This window comes from Ascaphus truei, chromosome 9 (genome assembly GCF_040206685.1).
Source record: "Ascaphus truei isolate aAscTru1 chromosome 9, aAscTru1.hap1, whole genome shotgun sequence".
In the NCBI taxonomy this organism is placed as follows: Eukaryota; Metazoa; Chordata; class Amphibia; order Anura; family Ascaphidae; genus Ascaphus; species Ascaphus truei.
The window spans coordinates 57,274,979-57,298,012 of record NC_134491.1 but is presented as its reverse complement, the minus strand read 5'-3'; the positions used below and the strand labels follow the sequence as shown (position 1 = coordinate 57,298,012).

At 42.4% G+C, this 23,034-nt stretch overlaps 2 protein-coding genes across 2 annotated transcripts in view; one reads left to right on the top strand and one right to left on the bottom strand.

Annotated features, from left to right (window-relative positions):
• Positions 1–10,250, top strand: part of DYNC1H1 (dynein cytoplasmic 1 heavy chain 1) — a 56,195-nt gene extending 45,945 nt beyond the window's left edge. The window contains 14 exon segments of the mRNA XM_075615050.1: positions 45–205; positions 476–587; positions 902–962; positions 1,219–1,342; positions 2,612–2,725; positions 2,929–3,099; positions 3,553–3,770; positions 3,935–4,038; positions 5,246–5,457; positions 5,938–6,091; positions 7,402–7,544; positions 8,214–8,382; positions 8,795–8,922; positions 9,759–10,250. Of these exon segments, the coding sequence (XP_075471165.1) occupies positions 45–205; positions 476–587; positions 902–962; positions 1,219–1,342; positions 2,612–2,725; positions 2,929–3,099; positions 3,553–3,770; positions 3,935–4,038; positions 5,246–5,457; positions 5,938–6,091; positions 7,402–7,544; positions 8,214–8,382; positions 8,795–8,922; positions 9,759–9,887 (2,000 nt within the window). The 3' untranslated portion in view covers positions 9,888–10,250.
• Positions 10,251–12,389: 2,139 nt separating this feature from the next.
• On the bottom strand, positions 12,390–19,548 carry LOC142503092 (uncharacterized). The gene is made up of 6 exons (XM_075615048.1): positions 19,458–19,548; positions 18,676–18,743; positions 17,698–17,751; positions 16,838–16,897; positions 14,219–14,698; positions 12,390–13,778 (listed from the first exon to the last, which is right to left on the bottom strand). Exons 1-6 carry the CDS (start codon positions 19,513–19,515, stop codon positions 13,773–13,775), a joined length of 726 nt encoding a protein of 241 aa, XP_075471163.1. The 5' UTR covers positions 19,516–19,548; the 3' UTR covers positions 12,390–13,772.
• Between the last annotated feature and the right edge of the window lie 3,486 nt (positions 19,549–23,034).

Sequence of the window (23,034 nt, the reverse complement as noted above, 5' to 3'; positions counted from 1 at the left end):
AAGTTTTGAATCCTAAATGCGAACAGGGTTCTGTTCTCTTTCAGCGCCGATTGGACAAGCGGTCCATCGTTTGCTCCTCATCCAGGCTTTCCGTCCGGATCGCCTGCTGGCGATGGCCCATGTCTTTATTTCTACAATTCTTGGTGACGCCTTTATGTCCGTCATAGATCAACCTTTGGATCTGGCGCACATTGTAGACACCGAGGTAGGTTGGCGCTGCCATTCCCCGCCTTGGCTTACGACGACTTGAAACTGGTAAATAGGAAAGTTTTGGAAACCTAAAAGTAAAAACGTTTACTTTGAAGTTACGCTAAAGATAAGATCATGTGCAATTGGGAAACCGTCATACAACATAGGGGGATTTACCTTGTAAAATTACAGCATGGCAGGATTCAACAAACTATGACAAGCGAAGGGTATCGGTGTAAATGTTATGGTTTTTGTTTTATATTAACATTGGTTTTAATCTCAATAGGTTAAACCCAATACTCCGGTTCTGATGTGCTCTGTTCCTGGGTATGATGCCAGTGGACGTGTTGAAGATCTGGCGGCTGAACAAAATACCCAGATTACAGCCATTGCTATTGGTATGTGAGGGGTCTCTTTCTCCTACCCCATTGTTGCTGTAAAAGTGTGACCTGAAGTATTTGTAGGAAAGCTATGAACATGGGGTGGCCAACTCCAGTCCACAAGGGCCACCAACGGGTCAGGTTTTCAAAATTTCCCTGCACCGACTGTGAGCCACTGATTGAACCACCTGTGCTGAAGCAGGGCCATTTTGAAAACCAGACCTGTTGGCGACCCTTGTGGACTGGAGTTGGCCAGCCCTGGTATGGAGATTATGCAAGTGTGTCTGGCATTGGTCTAATTTACCCTTCTTTTTTTGTTTTATAATTTTTAGGCTCCGCTGAAGGTTTTAGTCAAGCCGAGAAAGCCATAAACACAGCTGTGAGGTCAGGCAGGTGAGTCCTGTCGCGCTGTGAAACAAACACTTTCTCAGAATACATTTTACACTTAAATGTGTATATACCAGGTTTGTTTAAAATTGACATTATAATGTAATAATAGTGTATATTAGTACAATGTTTCTTGTGAACTAAAATGGATCTGTAATGTATTCTTAACAGTTTGTTCCATTTGTGATAAGTCGCCCACAATACTGCATGTTGGGTCTATTATTCCTTATTTTTCCCTTTTTCTGCACTTTTCCTGCATTAGATGGGTGATGCTGAAAAACGTGCACTTGGCCCCAGGCTGGTTAATGCAGTTGGAAAAGAAGCTCCATTCTCTGCAGCCTCACGCCTGCTTCAGGCTTTTCTTGACCATGGAGATTAACCCAAAGGTGAACTGGAAATGGCTTTATTTTCCTGTGTTTTCCCTCTGATTGTTTAACTCCCCAAGAAAATGAAATAAAACGAGTGGGATGCAGAAATAGGGAAGTGTAAAGAAACCAAACCAAGAAGAAGTGGGGCTGAGCGATATACCCCAGTGTGCCAATATGGGAGATTGCACCTGCATCCCCAAATATCGCGATAACAGGTCGTGAGAACAATTTTGAAGCTGCTGCTGGGCTGTCTCTGCCTCTCTCCAAGTCCCCCTTCCTTCCTACTTCTGAATGCTGACTCAGGGAGTGGGGGAACTTCTGGCAGCATGGGGGGGGGGGGGGGGGGGAAGAGTGTGTGGGAGCAGCGACAGGTGAAAGGTAGGCATGAAACACTTTCCTTGTGTTATAACCTCCTTCCCCCGGGACACTTTACCTCTTTCTCTCTCAACCCCTCCCCCCCCCCCCCCCCACCCCCATCATCTCCCTCTAGGGCCCTTAACCCCTTCCACCTCTGAGATGAGGGGGATGTCAGGGTGATGGGAGTAGTGTAGGTGAGAAAATGTGACGTGCAGGCATGGGAAGGGTTTGGTTATGAAGGTCTCTTTGGTCTAGTTAGTACATCTACAGAATAATTATTTATTTTGAATACTTTTCATTTAGATTTACTAGACCATTTCAGATTTTTATTTTAACAAATGTATCGCGATATCGTTATCACGATTACATTTCTTAAGATCGATATCATGGTGAAAAGGTTGATTTCGCCCAACCCTAGGAAGAAGTGTGATGTTTCAAGGAAATACACACTTACACAGATGATGCACAGGACTACATTTGAAGTGTGCAGTGTGTCTCCTCATGTTTGGTTAGGAGTGGGGGGGGGGTGCCTTCATTACGAGTAGGATTTTTTTTTGTCTGTGTGCTCACATGTTCATTTTGTAATCTGTACGGGATTTACAGCTGGGCTTCTTAAACCATTCTCCAAAGGGGCCAGGTCAGAAATCATTTGGGATTAGAATCGGCCCGAATGTATTGTAATGTCATTGACGGACTTAAATTATTTTTCAACACTTTGTAAGCGTGTACACTTGCATTACTGTCATTTGCCCGAGCTTCTGTGCGACAAATTGCTCTTAGCTGTTTAAGCAGCTAGTCTGAAATTAGCCAGAGCAGAGTATACACGCCGCTCCTCACGGCCCTCCAGCCCACGGTGCCAGCTGAGCCCTGAATTACACTATTCCACTTTTTCAGAGCTGTAAATCTCGGGTGATATTTCTCTCCTCCCAGGTTCCTGTGAATTTATTGCGAGCTGGACGAATCTTTGTCTTTGAGCCGCCGCCTGGTGTGAAAGCGAACATGCTAAGGACCTTCAGTAGCATCCCTGTGGCCAGAATTTGCAAAGTGAGTACATATTGGGGTTTTTTAACCATCGACAAATTACATCCATTGGTTCTTTGTGTGAACACAAGGTGTCTGTTATGTAGTTGTAGATGGTTAAAATGTCCGTATTGCGAACAGTTGTATCTTGTTACATAATAAATGTATGTGCAGAGAGTATAGAGAAGTGAACTTTTTTTGAATTTTTTTTTTATATATTTATATAGTCTCCAAATGAGCGTGCCCGCTTATATTTCCTACTCGCGTGGTTCCATGCCGTCATTCAAGAACGTCTGCGATATGCTCCGCTGGGCTGGTCTAAGAAGTATGAATTTGGTGAATCTGATCTCCGATCTGCCTGTGACACTGTGGATACCTGGTTGGATGATACTGCAAAGGCAAGTCATTGTGACAATGCGAAAGGAACAGTGTGCGAGTCATGAAAATAGCCATACCCCATAGCATATTGTCTTTAATAAGAACTTTATTTCATATAGGACTCTTCTCCCAATGGATCTCAAAGCGCTTCACTATTACATTAGTGTGCAGTACGCAGTGCATAGGCATTTTTACAGATCCCGTCCCTGCCCAAATGAGCTTTCAAACTATGATTCTTTGATGCCTGAGGCACAGGGAGATAGTGATTTGCCTGAGGTCACATGGAGCCGACACCGAGATTTGAATCAGGTTACCCTGCTTCAAACTCTCTGTCATTGTTTAGAGTCAGCACCTTTACTCACCAAGATGATTGGTGTTTGCTTACACATCTTGGTTTAATCCCTAAGCAAATCCCGTATTTGCCTGTTGCAGGTTTGACATATTATTTTATTGGTTTGGTCTCCTCCTTATAGGGTCGTCAGAACATTTCACCAGATAAGATTCCATGGTCTGCGCTGAAGACGCTAATGGCGCAGTCAATTTATGGTGGCCGGATCGATAATGAATTTGACCAGCGCCTACTGAACACCTTCCTTGATAGACTCTTTACCACATCAAGTTTTGACAGTGAATTTAAACTGGCTTGTAAAGTCGATGGGCATAAGGATATCCTAATGCCAGATGGCATCAGGTATTTGTTTTGTATGTTATCCTTAAGCTTCAAATGATTTTCTTTACATGTGTAGAAAATGTTTCTACAAATACATACCAATCTATTTAGAGTTGAATACCAATGAACCTTTCTGTAATTTGGCTGATTCTGTAATTAACCTTGGACAATGTATTTTTTTGAAGACGTGATGAATTTGTGCAGTGGGTTGAGTTGCTCCCGGACACCCAGACTCCATCCTGGCTGGGATTACCCAACAATGCAGAACGAGTCCTCCTCACCACACTGGGTAAGGTGTTGCATGCTTGGGAAGGGGGTTTCTTTCCAGCAAAAGTATTGTACAACATGAAGTATTTGTGATATATAAAGTATAGTTGACGAGTTACATTAGTTTTGATTCTTGCCATTGGACTGAATAGCAGAAGACTACTAAATATCTTTCAAATGTTATTTTAGCTTGACATGTATGCTTTGAGATGTATTTTCCTTCTTTATATACTGATCACCTTTCTTAAAGATTTCTAACAGTTTTGTCTCTCAGAAATTCTTGTGTGCTTGAACCAGTGACATTTGTATGTCTCTTCTCAACCACACATTGCATGCTTTGTCTCAAAACGGTTTGTCATTCCTAGTCTGGGCTCATCCTTCATCAGTCTTGTAGCTTTATTGCATTTCTGACTCACATGCCTGCTCTCACCATATCTCGTCTGTTCGTTTTTTCCCTAAGGTTTTTTTTTCTTTAATTCGCTACGTGTGTTCTGTTTTCGATTCAACAATCCACTAAAACTGCTTACATGTATATTCTGTCTACTAGCTTTCAGTTTATCAATAGCTTCCTCGATTTTTAGGGATCATTGGGTATATAACCATTAATGGTTACTAAACCGTAGATGTGAACAGATAACTGAGTAATAATGATTAGAGAGTTAGATTGATATTGGTCTCACCAGTAGTAAATAAAATTTGTTTTTTAGGCCCCTTTTAAAGCCAGATAGGCCTGAAAGGCATTGCAGGCCTATCTGGCAGTTGATGGGTTAAATCTCACAGTATGGTCTATGATGCTTCATTATAGGGCTCCATGTTAAGACTGCTCTTATAGCGACGCGACTGTGACGTCATGCTGCGGTTGCTGGAAAAATCAATTTGACTTGACTTCCAGGGATCGCGACCAAGCTGTTGCAACGGCGTCAATACATTTGTTTTGCAGCGACGTCATCACCGGCACTATAAGCGCAGCCTAACATGTATGAGAAGCAACAGGTGAAACTGCTCATTTGCATGTAATTTCCCAGAATCCCTTGCTGCAGTGGAAGCACTATGCCAAAGATAATGGGGAAAGGCAAGGTTGCAGACCTGTCTGACATGTTAATGAATGTGCTCAATAGTGATATATTTTTATTTGCTTAATTGTAAAAATCCACAGTTGCAGCTTCACTTTTGGTTATTTTTTCTTTGCTGTACTTCTCCCCCTTATTTTTCTTCCCCCTGTGGTTCAGGCATTGATATGATCAGTAAAATGCTGAAAATGCAAATGCTGGAGGATGAGGATGACTTGGCCTACGCAGAAACCGAGAAGAAACAAAGAACTGATTCCACTTCAGACGGTCGTCCGGCGTGGATGAGAACGCTGCACACCACAGCTTGCAACTGGCTCCATGTTATTCCGCAGGCTCTCAATCACCTGAAACGGACAGTGGAAAATATAAAGGTCAGACTACCGTAGTATATACTTTTGTGTTGCTTATTTTCAGTGGTTGACAAATCACCAAAAAATCTACTCGCCGAACAAAAAAATCTACTCGCCACCTAGTACCACTTGTGTGCTGCTTGGGCCAATAGGAGCTCGCCACGATGTTAAATCCTCTCGCCCGGGGCGAGCAAATGTATAGGTTTGTCGAACACTGCTTATTTTTACCTTCTAGTGCAAGTGGCCAACTTCAGTTCTCAAGGGCCACCAACAAGTCATGTTTTATGAATACCCCTGCTTCAGCACAGGGAGCTCCAATGATTGAGCCATCTGTGCTGAAGCAGGGGTATACTGAAAACCTGACCTTTTGGTGGCCCTTGAGGACTGTTCTAGTGCTTCAATATTCGATTAACATTGGGGGAAAGAATAATCGCTGGGCAGATCCTTTTTATTCCTGTTGGGCCAGTTAAGGGATTTGATTTTTCGCCCTATGTGTTGTAGGATCCGCTGTTCCGATTCTTTGAACGCGAAGTAAAGATGGGAGCCAAATTGCTTCAGGATGTGCGTCAAGATCTTACCGATGTGGTTCAAGTGTGTGAAGGAAAGAAGAAGCAGACCAACTATTTGCGCACACTTATAAATGAGTTGGTGAAAGGTAAAGATAATTCTCTCAAATTAGTATTCACTGTTTTGCCAACAGGAACAGCCTACAGGCATACCCCGCATTAACATACGCAATAGGACCGGAGCATGTATGTAACACAGGCATACCCCGCATTAACATACGCAATGGGACCGGAGCATGTATGTAACACAGGCATACCCCGCATTAACATACGCAATGGGACCGGAGCATGTATGTAACACAGGCATACCCCGCATTAACGTACGCAATGGGACCGGAGCATGTATGTAACACAGGCATACCCCGCATTAACGTACGCAATGGGACCGGAGCATGTATGTAACACAGGCATACCCCGCATTAACGTACGCAATGGGACCGGAGCATGTATGTAACACAGGCATACCCCGCATTAACGTACGCAATGGGACCGGAGCATGTATGTAACACAGGCATACCCCGCATTAACGTACGCAATGGGACCGGAGCATGTATGTAACACAGGCATACCCCGCATTAACGTACGCAATGGGACCGGAGCATGTATGTAACACAGGCATACCCCGCATTAACATACGCAATGGGACCGGAGCATGTATGTAACACAGGCATACCCCGCATTAACATACGCAATGGGTCCGGAGCATGTATGTAACTATGTAACACAGACATACCCCGCATTAACGTACGCAATGGGACCGGAGCATGTATGTAACTATGTAACACAGGCATACCCCGCATTAACGTACGCAATGGGACCGGAGCATGTATGTAACTATGTAACACAGGCATACCCCGCATTAACATACGCAATGGGACCGGAGCATGTATGTAAAGCGAAAATGTACTTAAACTGAAGCACTGCATTTTCCCCACTTATTGATGCATGTACTGTACTGCAATCGTCATATACGTGCATAACTGATGTAAATAACGCATGTGTAACAGGCTCTATAGTCTCCCCGCTTGCGCACAGCTTCGGTACAGGTAGGGAGCCGGTATTATTGTTCAGGACGTGCTGACAGGCGCGTGCGTTAGCTGCCGTTTGCCTATTGAGCGAGATGTACTTACTCGCGAGTGTACTTAAAGTGAGTGTCCTTAAACCGGGGTATGCCTGTATATGTGAACAGAACTTCAGTTACATTGCAGATGAGGGTGAAAAAAGACATACTTTCATTAAGCTAAATTATAAGAAACGATTGTCACTGAAGCTTCAACTGCCCAATACTAAAGTGATGTCATATCTGTATTTAAATCTTATTTGCTATGTTGGAGGCCTGTACAAAAACATGGTGTTAAATGTAACTTATTTATTTATTTCCCCCCTTCCCTCCCCCAAGGTATCCTGCCTCGTAGCTGGTCCCGTTTCACGGTTCCAGTTGGGATGACTGTCATACAGTGGGTGGCAGATTTCAGTGACCGTGTGAAGCAGCTGCAAAATATTTCACAAGCCGCCTCTTCCAGCGGAGCAAAGGAACTGAAGGCAAGTTTCAAAGCGCGTGTGTGCGTTATATTTTCTATAAAAGATCCCGGCAATTTTAGACTCTGATGCTTAATTTGAGGAGATGTGAACAATTTAAATATTTAAGTGGATGTCGCCCCACCCTTCCCGAGTATTGTACCTTCTAATGTTACCATGGTAACCATGGACACTAGCGGTTGAGAACTATTTTGAATAAACTTTTCTTTTTACGCAAAAACACTAGCTGCCTTTTTGTAAAATGAATGGAAAGTCTTTACTGTTTGCCATGGAGAGCACAGAAATTCTAGTATGTGACTAGGTGCATATTTCATGGAATGTTTCTAATCTTTTTCAATAATCGATTTTTCAATAAGTTTACAGAGGAAATGCACATTCGGGTTATTATATAGGCTTTTCTTGATACAGACGTACTATATACTACATCATGGTTGGGATATTGGCGCCTGTATAAGATGAGGGTCACGGTCTGTTTATTTTGTACCTATGTTGGCAGGATGTATATTTTTCAACTTTTTTCCTTTTTTCTGGGAACTGCTCATCTCTTGTGTAAAGTCTTTCACAAAGAGCAAATAGCTCAACTCGCATAGCTTAGATGGCATCTATTTTTATTAGATCGATAAAGAATGGTTCCCACTCGTATATTTATTTCTTTTTTCTGTGTTCCCGCAGGGTATTCATGTGTGGATCGGGGGTCTGTTTGTCCCTGAAGCGTACATCACGGCTACCAGACAGTATGTTGCCCAGGCAAACAGCTGGTCTCTGGAAGAGCTGTGTCTGGAAGTGAGCGTGACCACCAATCAGAACGCAGTGTTGGACGCTTACAGCTTTGGAGTCACAGGTTTGTTCTTTGTGCTTTTTCCAATGGCTGAAATATTATATTGCAAGAGCAGGAAACGGTTAAACATTGTACAGTATTTTCATACAGGTCTCTCTTTTTTCAAATGTGCGCAATACAACAAATAGAGACATCTCATTTCATTCAGATTAAGAAAGATTCAATAAACAGAACCCAAGAAACATAGAATGTGATGGCAGATGAGAACTAGTAGGCCCATTTTACTATCTGCTGTACAAACCAGTCAAGTGTCCCTTTGTAAGCCATTTAACCCAAGCACACCCATCGCGATAACGAGGGGAAAAATATGCAACTTCTCGCTAAACACATTCAAATTTGGTGTTTGTTCTAAAAAAAAATATGCCGCTTGATTTTTCTTCCCATTGCATTTCATGTACAAATTATTGCATTTTAGGTTTGAAGCTTCAAGGAGCAACTTGCACAAACAATAAACTGTCCCTTTCAAATGCCATCTCGACGGTGTTGTATCTGACACAGCTTCGCTGGACCAAGCAAACATATGCTGAGCGGAAGGCCAATGTGGTCAGTATTAATATCATCAAATGAGGTTGATGTTCATACCCTATTTAAAGTGCATCATATCACCACTGAGGTTATTTGTAAAGTTAACATATACTTGGTATTCTGTTTGGGAATTTAGCACCTCGCAATAAAGGCAATCCCTGGTAGCTGGCAAAAAAAAAGCTTTTTTTTTTTTTTAAGAATTTAACAATTTAAACCAATGAAACGGCTTATGGCAAATATTTGACTACTTTGGTTTCTTTGCAAATTAAGCACAAAACCATTTTTGGGGACTCTGAATGGGGAAGTGTTTGGTGTCCAGCACTGTCCTTATTAGAAAGGTACGGGAGGGGGTTTTATCTATGCAAACGTTTCTTGAACACGGACATCTGACTAAACTAACTTACACATGAAAATATACTTCTAGGTGTCAGATTTTGGTTAAAAAAAATTTAAAACTGCATCGCCCCTCTATAATCACTACCCTCACCCCTCTGCCCCAATATAGTTTTGTTCACCCTGTGCATTTTGGTATTGTGTATATCCCCATGACTCTTAAGATTTGCTGTAGTTCCTGATCTACCCAAACCAATGTAGATAATACATTTTAGAAACAAAGAAACGTAATTCATGTCACTTCTTTACTTAAATGAATCACTCATCCCTCGAGGTTAAATCGGTCACTGCTATTAGTACACTTGGGTTAAAGTCTTGTCATTTAAAATGGTATTCCCGTCTACGACTCTGAAATGTTTCATCATCCAAATACTCCTTTTTTTAGTGGTACATATTAAATATGGACAGAGTAAGTTATCACTGTTAGCAGTTTGTTAATCAGCCCTACATTTACTTTTTAGGTAACACTGCCGGTGTATCTGAATTTCACACGTGCGGACTTGATCTTCACGGTTGATATTGAAATTGCCACCAAGGAGGATCCTCGCAGTTTCTACGAGCGCGGTGTGGCAATACTGAGTACAGAATAAAGAGGCACCAGAACCTTTCATCAATGCTGTTTAAAACGCTCTCTGCTTGTATTCAGTTGTTTAGACTAGGTTCGTTTTGAGGAATGGTTGAATGCTGAAGGATTTCTGAAATGTGGAAGATGGCACGTGGATTGTTGCATGAGGGATTTTGAGAAGTAGAAAAATGGCTTTTAAATGGTTTGGGTTCTGTAAAGCCAATGATTGGAATGGGAAAGTTAGATTTGCAAGGTTCAAAAATGAAATGGGTAGGTTTACAGTTAGAAGGGAAAGAAATGAACAGATTTGGAAGGAAAAAGTAGTTTTTAGATTTAGCTACACTACCATAAGTGACTGTTTTACGCTAATAAAAGTGTATGGCATTAATTGACTTGCGTTTTGTTTTTGTGTGTGTGTAAATATATATTAGCATGGAGTGGTAAAAGAAAAGCTGTAGGAAACTTAATTTCCTTCTTGATATGAAACATAGGAATTTTGTACAGATCAATGGCTGCACCAGTGTTTTTCAACCCGTGGTCCCTGGGCATCCCTAAAGGCTTCTGTGCAATTTTCAGGTCATTTACAATGCTTCCATATTTGGTACAATTTTCAAATGTATCTGATCTATATCAGACGCGCTATTAGAGGGTTCGGGCTCCACAGAATTTCACAATTATAGGGTTCCTTAACCAAAAAAAAAAGTTGGAAACCACTGGCCCAGACTATGCAGAAAGAGCAGAGTGCAAGAAAAAAGCTTTGTAGTAAGTTTAAAATTAATTAAAAAAAACTTATACCAAACTTTGGTGTTAGATGTGCATAAACCAAATTGCAGCACCACGAGGTGCTGGGGTTTTCAAGCATTAACAAGTCATCATGGGATGCCCTGTTGGGGCATTGTTTTATAATGCGTTGGTACACAAGCAAGATGGATTTCTACCGGAGCAGACTAGCAGATCAGATGGCTGTGATGTCACATATTGACTGGCCACCCAGAGGCGGAGTCTCACATGAGGTCGGCACCTGAAGTTGCTGCATTTTGACATGTGTACATATGTCTGGTTCTATCCACTTACCAGTTTCATGTTGCATAACCAGCAACCAGCCTCAGACAAAGCCAAACAGTTGAAACAGCTGTCTGTGAGTAGTATGCACATTAACCCAAGCTATGCTGTAAAGCTGTGCAATACAGTAGGCGTACAGTACGCTTATAGGGTGTCAATGTTAAAATTGAGTAGTGACACTACTCATGTGCAGGTCATTGCCCAGAATCCATGGCTGCAATGGAAGGCACTGTTTGCTAAGAGATAATGGGGAAAGACAGGGTTGCAGACCTGTGTGAAACATACAAATGCACCACCAGTGGTATTTGTATTTAATGTACATATACCAACATTTGGGAGTAGATTAGTATAAACTTGTTTTTGTTTATTATATTGTCTCAAACTTGCTACATCCATAAAGGTTTATTTATTTATTTTTAGCGCCCTGCTCTTTTTTCCATGTCTGAATAAGTGATCTCTCCATTTACTTTGCATGAGACCTTCACTGGACATTTGTAATTAACACCATTCATTCTGGGATGGTTTTGGCCCTCAAGTGGACTATAAGAGAACCAGTTAAAGTGGAGCAATATTTTTTTCTGGGAGTATCTAAGTGGCACTTTTAGTACATACACTCCTTTTGTGTGTACACTGACAACGTATGAGGTGCAAAATAGTTAAAGCCATATAACGCCAACACGTTGTATAACCTGTGCAAGGTTTCATGATGTATGTTTAGTGGCCTTTCAAGTCTCATGCTACATCATTAAAGCACTCTCCCTTATGTATACTTGCCACAGAACAAGCTCGGCAAAGCGTTGGCCACATTAGGATCTGAATGTCAGCATTTGAGTATGCATAAGCTGTAGGTAGCTTGGTTTGCTTGCAATTTAAAAAAAAAAAAAACCTAGTATTAAGTGGTCACTAGACAAATGTGATACAACTCTGTTGTAGCCCTAGAGCAGGGGGTCCCCAACCTTTGTGCCCAAGGGCACACTTTTAGTGTTAAGGAGACAGCGCCAGGCACCAACCCATGTATCCATGCACAGTACTGCATCAGTCCCACTCTCAGAAGTTGGGCCTGACTTCCAGCATGCAGCAGGTGGTGGTAGCATTGTGGTTGCTGGCACCACATTGGGGACCCCTGTCCTAGAGCTTAAAAGGAGTATTTCAAGATTAATTTTTTTTGGGGGGTATGTAGCTGGGCAATGCCAGTGACCACTTGCTTCCTGAGAGCTGTAGGTGCTGCTTCCACACTTAAATCTCCTGCGTTAGGGCCGTTCTATAGTGTGTGCGGCCGTGCGTGCATGCCTTTTGTGTGTATGCTGTGAGCGAGTGAGGTACTGTATGTAAATAAATATAGTTAAATATATATAAATAAATATAGTTAAATAAGTTTTGAAATAAATACTTTAATAAATTGTTTATTAATATTGTACATACATACACATTTCAGCGGTGCACATTCTTTATCTTTCTCCCCCCCCCCCCCTGTCGGCCAGTTCCACACGCATTAACGTGCGTGCGCGCGCGGGCCACCATTATAGAAAGGCTGACTAACCTCAGGCCGAGTTCAGAGTGCATGCTGCGACTACGTGCTCCCGTGTGTGCCTCCACCCCAGCGATCTGTGTTCAGGCTACAGGAGTCAGGTGGGGGCGTGGCCAGGGCCAGCGTGTCACAGAGCTGGTTCGCTGAACCAGCTCATGTGACGCGACTACCGCCACAAGAAAAATCGATTTCGGTTGTAGTGGCGAAATGTAGCAGCGACAATGCTGTGCTTTGCCGCCACAAGAAATTGCAATCTGACATGGTTCATTGAAAACCATGTCATTGTTCCGATCGAGCGCACACGTCGTGTAGTAAGCACCCTGAACTCGGCCTCAGCTAGCTAAAACTACCGCACGCTTGGCCTAGCAAGCACACGCAGTAGAGAACAGCCCTTACACAGGTCAGTAGAAAGCCTTCCTATTAACTCCTGTAATGTGGGAGATTTAAACCACCATATTTACCCAGCCTGGGATGCTACCGACATCACCATCATTAGTAAATATTTTGGGAAGCTGGGCTTCCCCATGGAAATGAATGCTGTTCAATGCCAAAGGCTTCCTGCTTTGTACGTGGATGGTGAACTGGACCTTTTAAAGGGTAGTTATGCATGTACAGGCATAATACTGGTCACCTAAACTGTTACCTCTAGCGGCTGAAGCTGTGCTGTATTTGCCTGCGCAATACTAACACTATCACCTTCCAATGCCAACAGCTGCACTGTGGGAGGAGTGTCACCGAGAGAGGGAGCATATCTGACAGCTCTGCATCAAAGGGACAGGGAAGCCCCTGGCACCCCTGTGAGACCACGTGCAGATGTAACAAGCATACAGATGTCTCCCTTGCAAGAAACATCAATGTCTACCTCCTTCAGGGACTACATCTTAACCACCACTCAAACCCCTTCACTGTCCCCACCTCAAATTAACACCCACACCCTTGTGCCACCACTATATTTTGTCCACTCCTGTGCATGTAACATTAATACTGCCTCATTACTTTTAATATTTGCAGTAATACTTTATCTACCTAAACAAATGTAGATATTATAAACATTACAACGTCATTGATGTCACTTCCTTTACTTAAATATTTTCAGTTTCATCTCTAACATTGTCATAGCATGAAGAATAGTGACCGGTGTGGAGATGCTCTGTCCATGCACACTACAAGGTTGTCATTGTGCATTTATGATTCATACATTCATTCTTTACGCAATCCACAAAGTATTGCTTGCACATTTTGCCCTTCTATTTCAGCATATTGTCATGTTTTCCCACTGCTGAAGCGTTGACAGATTCGGGCTGCAGTAGTATTTTGACTTCACTGCTGTGGGGGGAGAAAAAAAAAGAAAGTTAAGCGAATGTCCATTTTAGCAGAGTATTGTGGTAGAATTTTTGTCATTTATTGTGACCGTCCTATGTATGAACAATTTAGGTTGGACGGGTTTAAGAATATTCAGTATTTGTGCATAGTGCAGCATAGCCTTTCTACCTACATTCCCCTGGTGTTTAGCATCCTACACTGATCACAAGCCCTCATGTAACTGCTTCAAGCTTAGCAAATAAATTGCCTATACCAGAAGTAGATGCAAGTAGTAATGTAAACGCTTTACAGAATTACAAACCTAATATTCAGAGATAACATTGGGAGGTGTTAAGTTGCTTTAAAACATTGAACTAAAGCATAATTTGGACAAATGTTAAAACACTTCATTCAGCTAATAAAATGACCTAAGTGCAAAACATTTGGTTACTTGCAGAACATACCCTGATCTCTGTAACACGTGGTTTTTTTCTTCTTAGCTTCTCCCCACTATCATCCATTTTTAGTCCCAATTTACGCTTGGCTAATGATGTTTCAAACATGGCAAAGTCACTGTTATCCTCAGAGGTTCTCTTGGATTGAGATAAAGGCAATACAGAATTTCCACGGTGATGTGCATTTCTTGAATCGACACCAATCAATACGAAATGACCAGAATTGAAGCTGGGTGCCTCGGTTATAATTCCAGAGTCCATGGAAAGGTCCGATGGACCCGTCCCTCGGACAGAGCTGCCCCAGGATTCCCTGGTAGTGGTTTCCACTGAAGTATCTAAATTTGCTAGAGACCTCATATAGACATCAGTTTCACACACTGGAAGGTTCCAATTCTCCGTCAGAGTCGCTTGGCAATCTTGTACAAATATTGCACTACCGTCTGAATGGGTTGAAGTGTCTTCTGAGTCCCCGTCATATGGATCTAGGAACTGAATTAAAGGATAGATTATATATGGGACGATATATACAAGAAGCTAAAATGGCCTCTGCTCAGCAAGTCTTATTCCAATATTAGGCTGTGTCCTAGCTGGCCTGAGCATGCTGTGCGCTTGGCGTTTGCCACTTTTACTTATTGCAGTCTTTATGTGGAAGTCCCCGCTCACGCGGCGCGGGCACGCATGCTCACCCAAGCTTGAAGCTTGAGCAGACAAAAAAAAAAAAAAAAAACTGACTGAAGCGTGGTCGACTTGCCCGCAATGCCCCACTGTCCACGCTTGCAAAATAGGCAGGATACCTGGCGCTCATGCTTAGAGAGTTGGTGACGTCACCGCTCAAGCATGAGCGTGCACAGCGCCAGCAGGGACGCAGCCTTAGGCTGGGGCCATCGTACCGCAAACCGTGCGGAGCGAACAGACTACCTTAAGTCAGTGTTCATGTGGCGTGTGGGCGCGTCCATGCGGAAGTAGAAGGAGGCGCGCAATGCGTGAAAAATCAGATAAACTGATTTCTCAGCGCGACAGACAGGTCACGTGAGCGGTTTGCTCAATGAGGGCGAACCAGCTCCGTGACGTTACTGGAACGCCCCTAGACAGCACGTGCAGCAAGGCCAAAAAACGCACCCGCTTCAAGCGGGTGACGTCACGTCCGCGCACGCCTCCGCACAGGTGAAGGCACCATGTCCCCAGAAAGACATGAGAGGTGGTGCAAAATGGAAAGTTATACATGGAGGCAAAAATCAAGCAGTGAAGAGTGCCCGATACTGCACTCAAGAGAGATCGTATATGTATATGTATATGTTTTTGTCACTTTTTTTACTCACCATAACTTAACTCAGTATTATGGTTTAGCCTATCCCATAGCCTCTCTTGCATACCCAGTTAAAATCAACCCCACACTGATGAGACCCATCAAGGTCGAAACAGCTGTCTGTGGGTGGTTTTCTGGGTATGCACCTTAACCCTGGCTGTGCTCAAAGCTGTGACCATGCAGCAAGCTTAAGCCTATAGGGAACCATGTTAAAATGGTTATTGAGGCAAAAAGTGACACTGTGTGCTCATTTGCATGTCATTTCCCAGAATCCCTTGCTGCAGTGGAAGTGCTGTATGCTGGGTGATAATGGGGAAAGGCGGGGTTGCAGACATGCCTAAGACATGCCTAAGACATGCAGATGAGCATACAGTTGTATTTGCATATATGTATATATATATAGATATATAAGTCACCATAAGACTGTGTACTATAGAGGCACAACATTATTATGTCCTGAACTGAAGCTAGACCTGGAAATTGAAAATATAGTATAGGGTGGAAGCTACTCGTAATGAATCCCAATGAGGAGCGACTCTGTGAGTAAAGACAGATTGTAAACAATGACACCGACGTTGAATCAGCTCCTTGTGACCGAAGGCACCAAAAATAGATTGTAAGCTCATTTGGGCAGGTATTGTTTGTAAAAAAAATGCCTAAGTGCTGCGTATCCTACTGTTATTGTAAACGCTTGGAGTCCAACATGGAGAAAAGCACTATATGAAATAAAGTTATTGGCATTATTGGTATAAGCGAGTATAGGGGTTGCTAATCACAAATGTCCTCTTCCCCGTTATAAATTGAAATTACTATGTCATGGGATTCATTTAACTTGATCAAAATCTCTACTAGCAACCATATAACAAACAATTGGGGTTTTACCATCAGCAACTTGTTACCCCAGGATGCTCATAACTTTGACCTTCAGGATCCAACAGTGCTGCCCGTGCTTGAAATGTAAAGATCAGTTTGGAGAGGGGATGTGTTTTTGGGTAAAACAATATAGCAGCCCCTATATGAACTTATTGGGATTCACTACATAATATATTAGCTTAAGTTCAGTACATAAGAAGGTGCTTCCTCTGCTTTCCATCAAGCTTACATGATCTAGTGCAGGGGTAACCAACTCCAGTTCTCAAGAGCTACCAACAGGTCAGGTTTTAAGGATATCCCTGCTTTAGCACAAGTCACTCAGTCATGACAGCCACCTGTGCTGAAGCAGGGATATCCTGAAAACCTGACCTGTTCGAGGTCTTGAGGACTGGAGTTGGCTACCCCATATATATTGCATATAAATTCAATTCACAAGTGCCCAAACCTACTTGCAATTTCAGGGCAGCCGTTTTCTTAGAGGTTCCATGTGTTGGCGTGCTTGATGGACCCTGTCCAAAAAGATCTGGTCAAGAACAAGCACAAACACTTCATCTCAAAATAAAAACGAAATCGGAGTAGATCTAAAAACATTGGGGTCTATTTATCGACGTCCCCCAACGGCAAAACCAGCAGTAAAAAAAAAAAATGGCAAAATTTAAAATCCGATTGTCTCAGTGGTAATTTTCTTTCGAAATCCGATCATTTTATAACGTCAGCTTTTGTCCCAGTTTTACAGCCACTAGTTTCATCAAATATCCCGTCACCCAAATTTCCCCTCTAGTAATCAATTTAAAGGTCTTAAAAATCTTACCTACAGTAGATAAAAGTTTCTATGTGCCATCTGTCCTATGTGAAATGACTTAGTACTGGTGACACGGCATATGCAACAATGATGGTTAAAATTAACCTATATAGGTCAGATCTTATTTAAATAATGTAATCCATATGATAGGCTGATTTTCAAATACTAATTTTCAAATACTAAAGTTTTTATATTGCACACATTGTAATATCTTGTAGGAAGCAATCTTAATACAAAGTAGTAAGTGGTAAGACTGTCAAAGCAGGTTAGTTGGATACAAGGTGCCTGGCTCCATACACCTGACCACCTCTCTCCTGTGTTATCTGCTCCCCTACGTCCAGTCAAGTGAACTGAAAGGACTGTTCCGTTATTAAATAGGGGCCAACAAGTATTAGAATAGCTTCCTAGATACTTTTCTGCATTTGTCTCAAAGAGCTAATTACCTTGTTCCCACTCAAATTGGTTTTAATACCCCAGAAGAAACTCATAAAATAAGCCATGCAATACCTCATTGTTGATGTCGGATTCTGATTCAGTGCTGGATTCCACTTTACATTTTCTCTTAAAAGATAAAAGGTGGTAAATCGAATACAGTGGTGCATGTTAATTTACCTCTTGCTGCAGGGTTTCCCAACTAAAGATGGGCAAATCATCCCTAATCCGTGTCACGGATTTTCTCGCTTTTTGCCCCCCCAAAAATCAGTTTTCGCAGTGTAAAATCCGCCAACGGATTTGGGCGGTTTTAATCAGTGCCGATTCATCAAAGATACAACCGTGGGCGGATTTGTAGAATCCAATCCACGGATTCCGCAATCCATTGGCAGATTCTTAAGGATCCGCCCACGGGTTCTGGAATCCGCAGAGTGTATTGGCAATAACAAAAAAAATTGCAAAACGCGAATCGCCTTCGAGATTTGGTCTGCGGATTTCAGCGGAACAAAGGAACCAGACAGTCCCCTGCGGATCCAAACCCACCAACACAAATTACACTCCTCTCCACTCCCAGCACAACTTCAAGCACGGATGCAGAAGTACAAACAGGACAACTTTCACGGGCAAGTGGTCTTTGTGATACTCTTGGGTGACATTGATAAGGTAGAGAAATCATGCAAACCTGGCCTGTTAATAGTTTCCCCCCCCCCCCCCCCCCTCCCCGCTGGTGTTATACAGCTCTTTATTAACCCTGCCCCTTTTAAGCACATGTTTAGTTCTTGGACACAGATGTGGCACTTGGTTATGTTTCACTATATGCAGGTTACAGACACGTATTGCCAAACACGTATTGCCACGTATTGCCAATATGTTGAGAAAACAATTCAATTTAAAAACAATTCAACTTATACCCTTCTATTAATTAGATCCCACAGCGTTGAATGGGTTAATACAGGTTAAAAAGACAAATTGCTGCCGTATGGTTTATACATTTGGAGACGGTTGATGTTATGCGGCTTCGCAGAGCTGCGGGGCTGGATAATAAGAAGTTACCATATACTTCCGAGCCAACCGCTCCACATAGTCCGGATTTCTCTCCGAGCCCATCACCACTGCAGCTCCTATAAACACATCGATTAGCTCCGATGGGAAAACAGTGTCCCACCCCTGACTAGATCCCAACCAGACACTGGCTCACCCATATTACCCCTTCAGTGCCACGTTAAATCCTTCCCTCATTGTCTTCTGAACCCTCTATAAACTCCTCAGGAGTCACATTAACTCAGGCCCGTCTCTGATATCACAATAAAACAGTTTTAGATGAAAGATAATCCAATATATTTCTTCATTATTACAATAGCTCTTGGATGTCAGCTCTCCCCATAACGGTGTAAATGTTAGGTGCACTCCTAAACCTGTATAACCCTGCTCACTTATGTAACTGTATTTGTAACCATGTATTATTTGTCATCTTAACTTTAAACCCAGGACATACTTGAAAACGAGAGGTAACTCTCAGTGTTCCACTTCCTGGTAACACATTTGTATAAATAAACACAACCCTACAAGTAGCCCCTGGGCTCTCAGTTAGTACCCTGGAAGTCAGGTAAACCTGCCTGGACTCCAAACCCCGCAATGCACAGCATGAAGTGGCAAGGTGCGCACATATCTTCACTGCACAGAGGGTGAGGAGGAGGAGCGCCACCTTACTAGCTGCACGGTACCCGGTACCTTACTAGCTGCACGGTACCTTACCAGCTGCACGGTGCCCGGTACCTTACCAGCTGCACGGTGCCCGGTACCCGGTACCTTACTAGCTGCACAGCGCCCTGTACCTTCCCCTGCAGACCGCCTGCCCCCTCTGCTCCTGGGGCGCTGGCGTCTCTCAGACATCCTGCAACCAGCGCTGCAAACTTACAGCCAGCTTTAAATCCCGCTCCCCCTACCCGGGTAACCCCGCCCCTGTGACCCCGCCCCTGTGACCACGCCTATTCAAGTGCTTCCCATTGGTATAACCCGACCCCGGAACAGTAGCCCCGCCCCTTTCTGGATTTTTTCCCTTGCCACCTGTAGCCCATCACAGTCGCATTTGCTGTACAGGGTGTAATGGTCACTACACATCAGTGCTGTGACAGCTCCATATCGCATATACCGCCTCCCATATCGCATATACCTCCTCCCATATCGCATATACCTCCTCCCATATCGCATATACCTCCTCCCATATCGCATATACCTCCTCCCATATCGCATATACCTCCTCCCACTGGGCAATGCGGAGCTACAGAAAGGGGAGAAGAGCTCAAAGCTTTCTGGTTTGGAAACTTATAGGTTAAACTCTTATGTGTGCAGGAAACACCTATTTTATCTGTAACCTGAGCTTCTAAGAGAGAAAAGCATTCATTTCCAAATGTTCTTTCAGAAAACATTGTGGCTTTTAAAATAATCCGGGGAGGGGAAACATTTCACTTGGATTTTTATAAAGACAATTTATCCAAGGAAACACAAATAGTCCCCGTCATAGAAGGCATATTGACAATCCGTGAAAGAGTTAATGTATAAAGGTACATCGGTAATGTGCACCTATATGTCATCTTACAATTTGCAGTGATTGTTACAAATATTATGAATTTTAGCAAAATATTGAAGTATGTTCATTTTGAAGTCTTTGGTATAATCCCTTTAAAAATCTGCCAAATGTATGACAGCTGATAAACATTTGTTTACATTTGACACATAGATACAAACAGTATACTTTGTGTCTGGGTAACTATAAAAGACAGCATGGGCCCCAATATTAATAAGCCCTGGATATTTTTCATCATCACAGAAAAATCAAGTATCTTAATGAAATGATATGGTGACTTTTAGTGCTGTTAACTGCAGATAGCAACACATTCCTATGGAATGCATTAGAATTATTTCAATATATTTAAGGTGACAAAGACAGGTAGAAAATCTTTTGCAGAGGGGAAAACTGAATTTACAGTGAAACATCTTTGTAATTTGAACTAATGGTATACAATCATAACCTTCTACTGTAGGTTAACTTCTAATTATTTTTTTTACCTGACCATAGTAACTATTATAAGTACACTGTTTCTACATATGGGACTTACATTACAGACATATTCCTTATCCCTGCGAAGATAATTCAGTCCATGGATATCATAGTGAACCAGTCATCTGAACTCTGCTTAACAAACTATAAAACATCAGGACACCCTTCTAAAATATTTCCACCTTAAATAGCACATTCTTATAGTGGCATGTGTATTCTGGATCACGTGTAAGTATGTCACTCCAAAGTCAAATGGAAAGCATTCAAATGTTCCAGCTAAGGGTATGATTTCCATATCTAAAAACTATAGGCAAGTAGTTCTCAATCAGTGGTTACTAGCAATCACTAACTTCGGTGGTGGTCCCCAAAACCCCTGAAATTAATTTCAGGAAGCACACACCTAGTAGCATGTGGCTTCTTCATGCTCAACATAGCAGTGCTAAAAGCCTGAGACGTTCCTGCTATAGGACATACATGGTGTTCATATTGCCAGCTAATGCACATTTCAAAGCATATAGTTTTATGCAACTGATCAATTGAATTCATTCATCTGTTTAAAGGTGCAATCCCACAGCAAGCCAATTCCCCATTCTTAGGGGGTCTCCAAATAGGAAAGTGTTTCTCAATCAAATGTTTTTTTTTTTTTTTACCCTTCCCACACTTTCCTCATCAGAGAACAAAAGAGAAGGGGGTTACATCTGTACAAGCACTTGCTTATCAGTGACATTTCACAAAAGGGAGCAGCCACAGGAAATCAAACCAGCCCCAAATTCAACTAAAAAAAAAAAAAAGGGAATTATTGGTTTACACATGTATTACCCAGATGAACCCCCTTAAAACCAGGTTACTGGAATCATATCACAAGAAACACAGTGCGGTGCTCAAACACGTATGCAAGTAGCTGTAGTAAGCAAAAATTGATATAAAGTCCTTAGATGGAATACCCTTTAGGTATCATGGTATGGACCCGATAGTAAATCTTGAAGATCCCACATGTAATCGAATTAAACTGGAAACATCCCACTTTAACACAATAAAGTGTCCAGACAATTATACATTGATGTGGTATATCTTGAATGGTATATGAGATATACACCAAGGACTCGCCTTGATAAAGAGCTTAGGCTTGAAACGCGTAGGTGTGGGCCTCCTGCCCGTGTATGCCTTTTTTTATGATCCAATAGATTAGTACATTTTTTCCACTATGGGACCGCTCTCGTTTTGATCTTTACTTATCCTGTATGGAAGTAGCACTGTCTTTATTCACTTGTTCCTGCACTGGAATCATAGGACGGGATTGCCCCCTTGGTTCCTGATTAAATTCGTAATTGATTTTACGCTTTCTTTGCATCGCTCCCCACCCCCAAAAGAAATTCCACCTAGATGGTAAGAAGGGGGTCTCTAGAGTTGAACCATTAATTTCAGTTCCAGGGACCCCTGCCTCCCAAGATACTCAGTAGGTGCTGCCAGCAGAAGCTCCACAGGTTTGAACATCCTGGTCACACAGACTAATAGAAAGCCGCAAGGGTTGTCACTGCTTACTATTGGTCTGCCATTTTGCTAGCCCCAAATAGCCCAGCCAAATCCACTGCAGAAGTATCTTGTGAAGCAGGGTGTCCTAGGAGCAGAAATGAACACCTGCTTCAGTCCTATAACTATTTTTTTGAAGTGAAACTTCTATGCTGGCACTTACCAAATGAAAATTTCCCTTGGAGTAAATGGCCTTGTTGGAAACGGAAGTGACCTCATTGCTGGCACTAGAGGCCGTTATGGCAGCTGGTGCGGATTCGGAGTCCTCCCACGCACGATGTGCAGGAGCCGTTGCCTCGGAGCGCTAGCGCACCACAGACACCTGCGCAGTAGCCGCCGACACACACAGACGAGGCCTTCAAAAGTTACTATACATATAGAAGTACAAAAAAGGTAAGACGGTGGGTGCCGCACACGGGCGTTCTAAGTCAAACTTCTTTGCGTTTTGGCACTGAAATTGTGTTGATTTTTAATGAAAAACACCATCACAAATACAATTTCTGTAACAAAACACAAAGAAGTTTCACTTAAAATGAGCGTGCTCAGCCCACACACTTTGTTTTTAAATTAAGGAAAGCATGATTGCGGCTTTAAGGTGTCATACTTTTAGATTTACGGCTGTTGGACTAGCTTTTTGTTTTGTTTTTCATATCAAGCACAATGGTCCAGAACACACATCTACATTAAATTCCTATTGTGTCCTGGAATAATTTTTCAATTACTTTAATTTAGCACAAATATGTACCAGAAATATACAACTTTTCATAAGCTGATGTACTATAGTAACCAGACTTTAATAACATTAATATTTGAGGCCTCAA

Excerpts from the sequence above, each read along its gene's own strand:
- LOC142503092 (XM_075615048.1), bottom strand. The coding sequence starts at position 19,515 with ATGTCTGAGAGACGCCAGCGCCCCAGGAGCAGAGGGGGCAGGCGGTCT. Across the intron at positions 17,752-18,675 it reads GGTTGGCTCGGAAGTATATG|AGAAAATGTAAAGTGGAATC; the intron begins GTAACTTCTTAT and ends TTATCTTTTAAG. Across the intron at positions 16,898-17,697 it reads AATCCGACATCAACAATGAG|GGTCCATCAAGCACGCCAAC; the intron begins GTATTGCATGGC and ends CTTTTTGGACAG.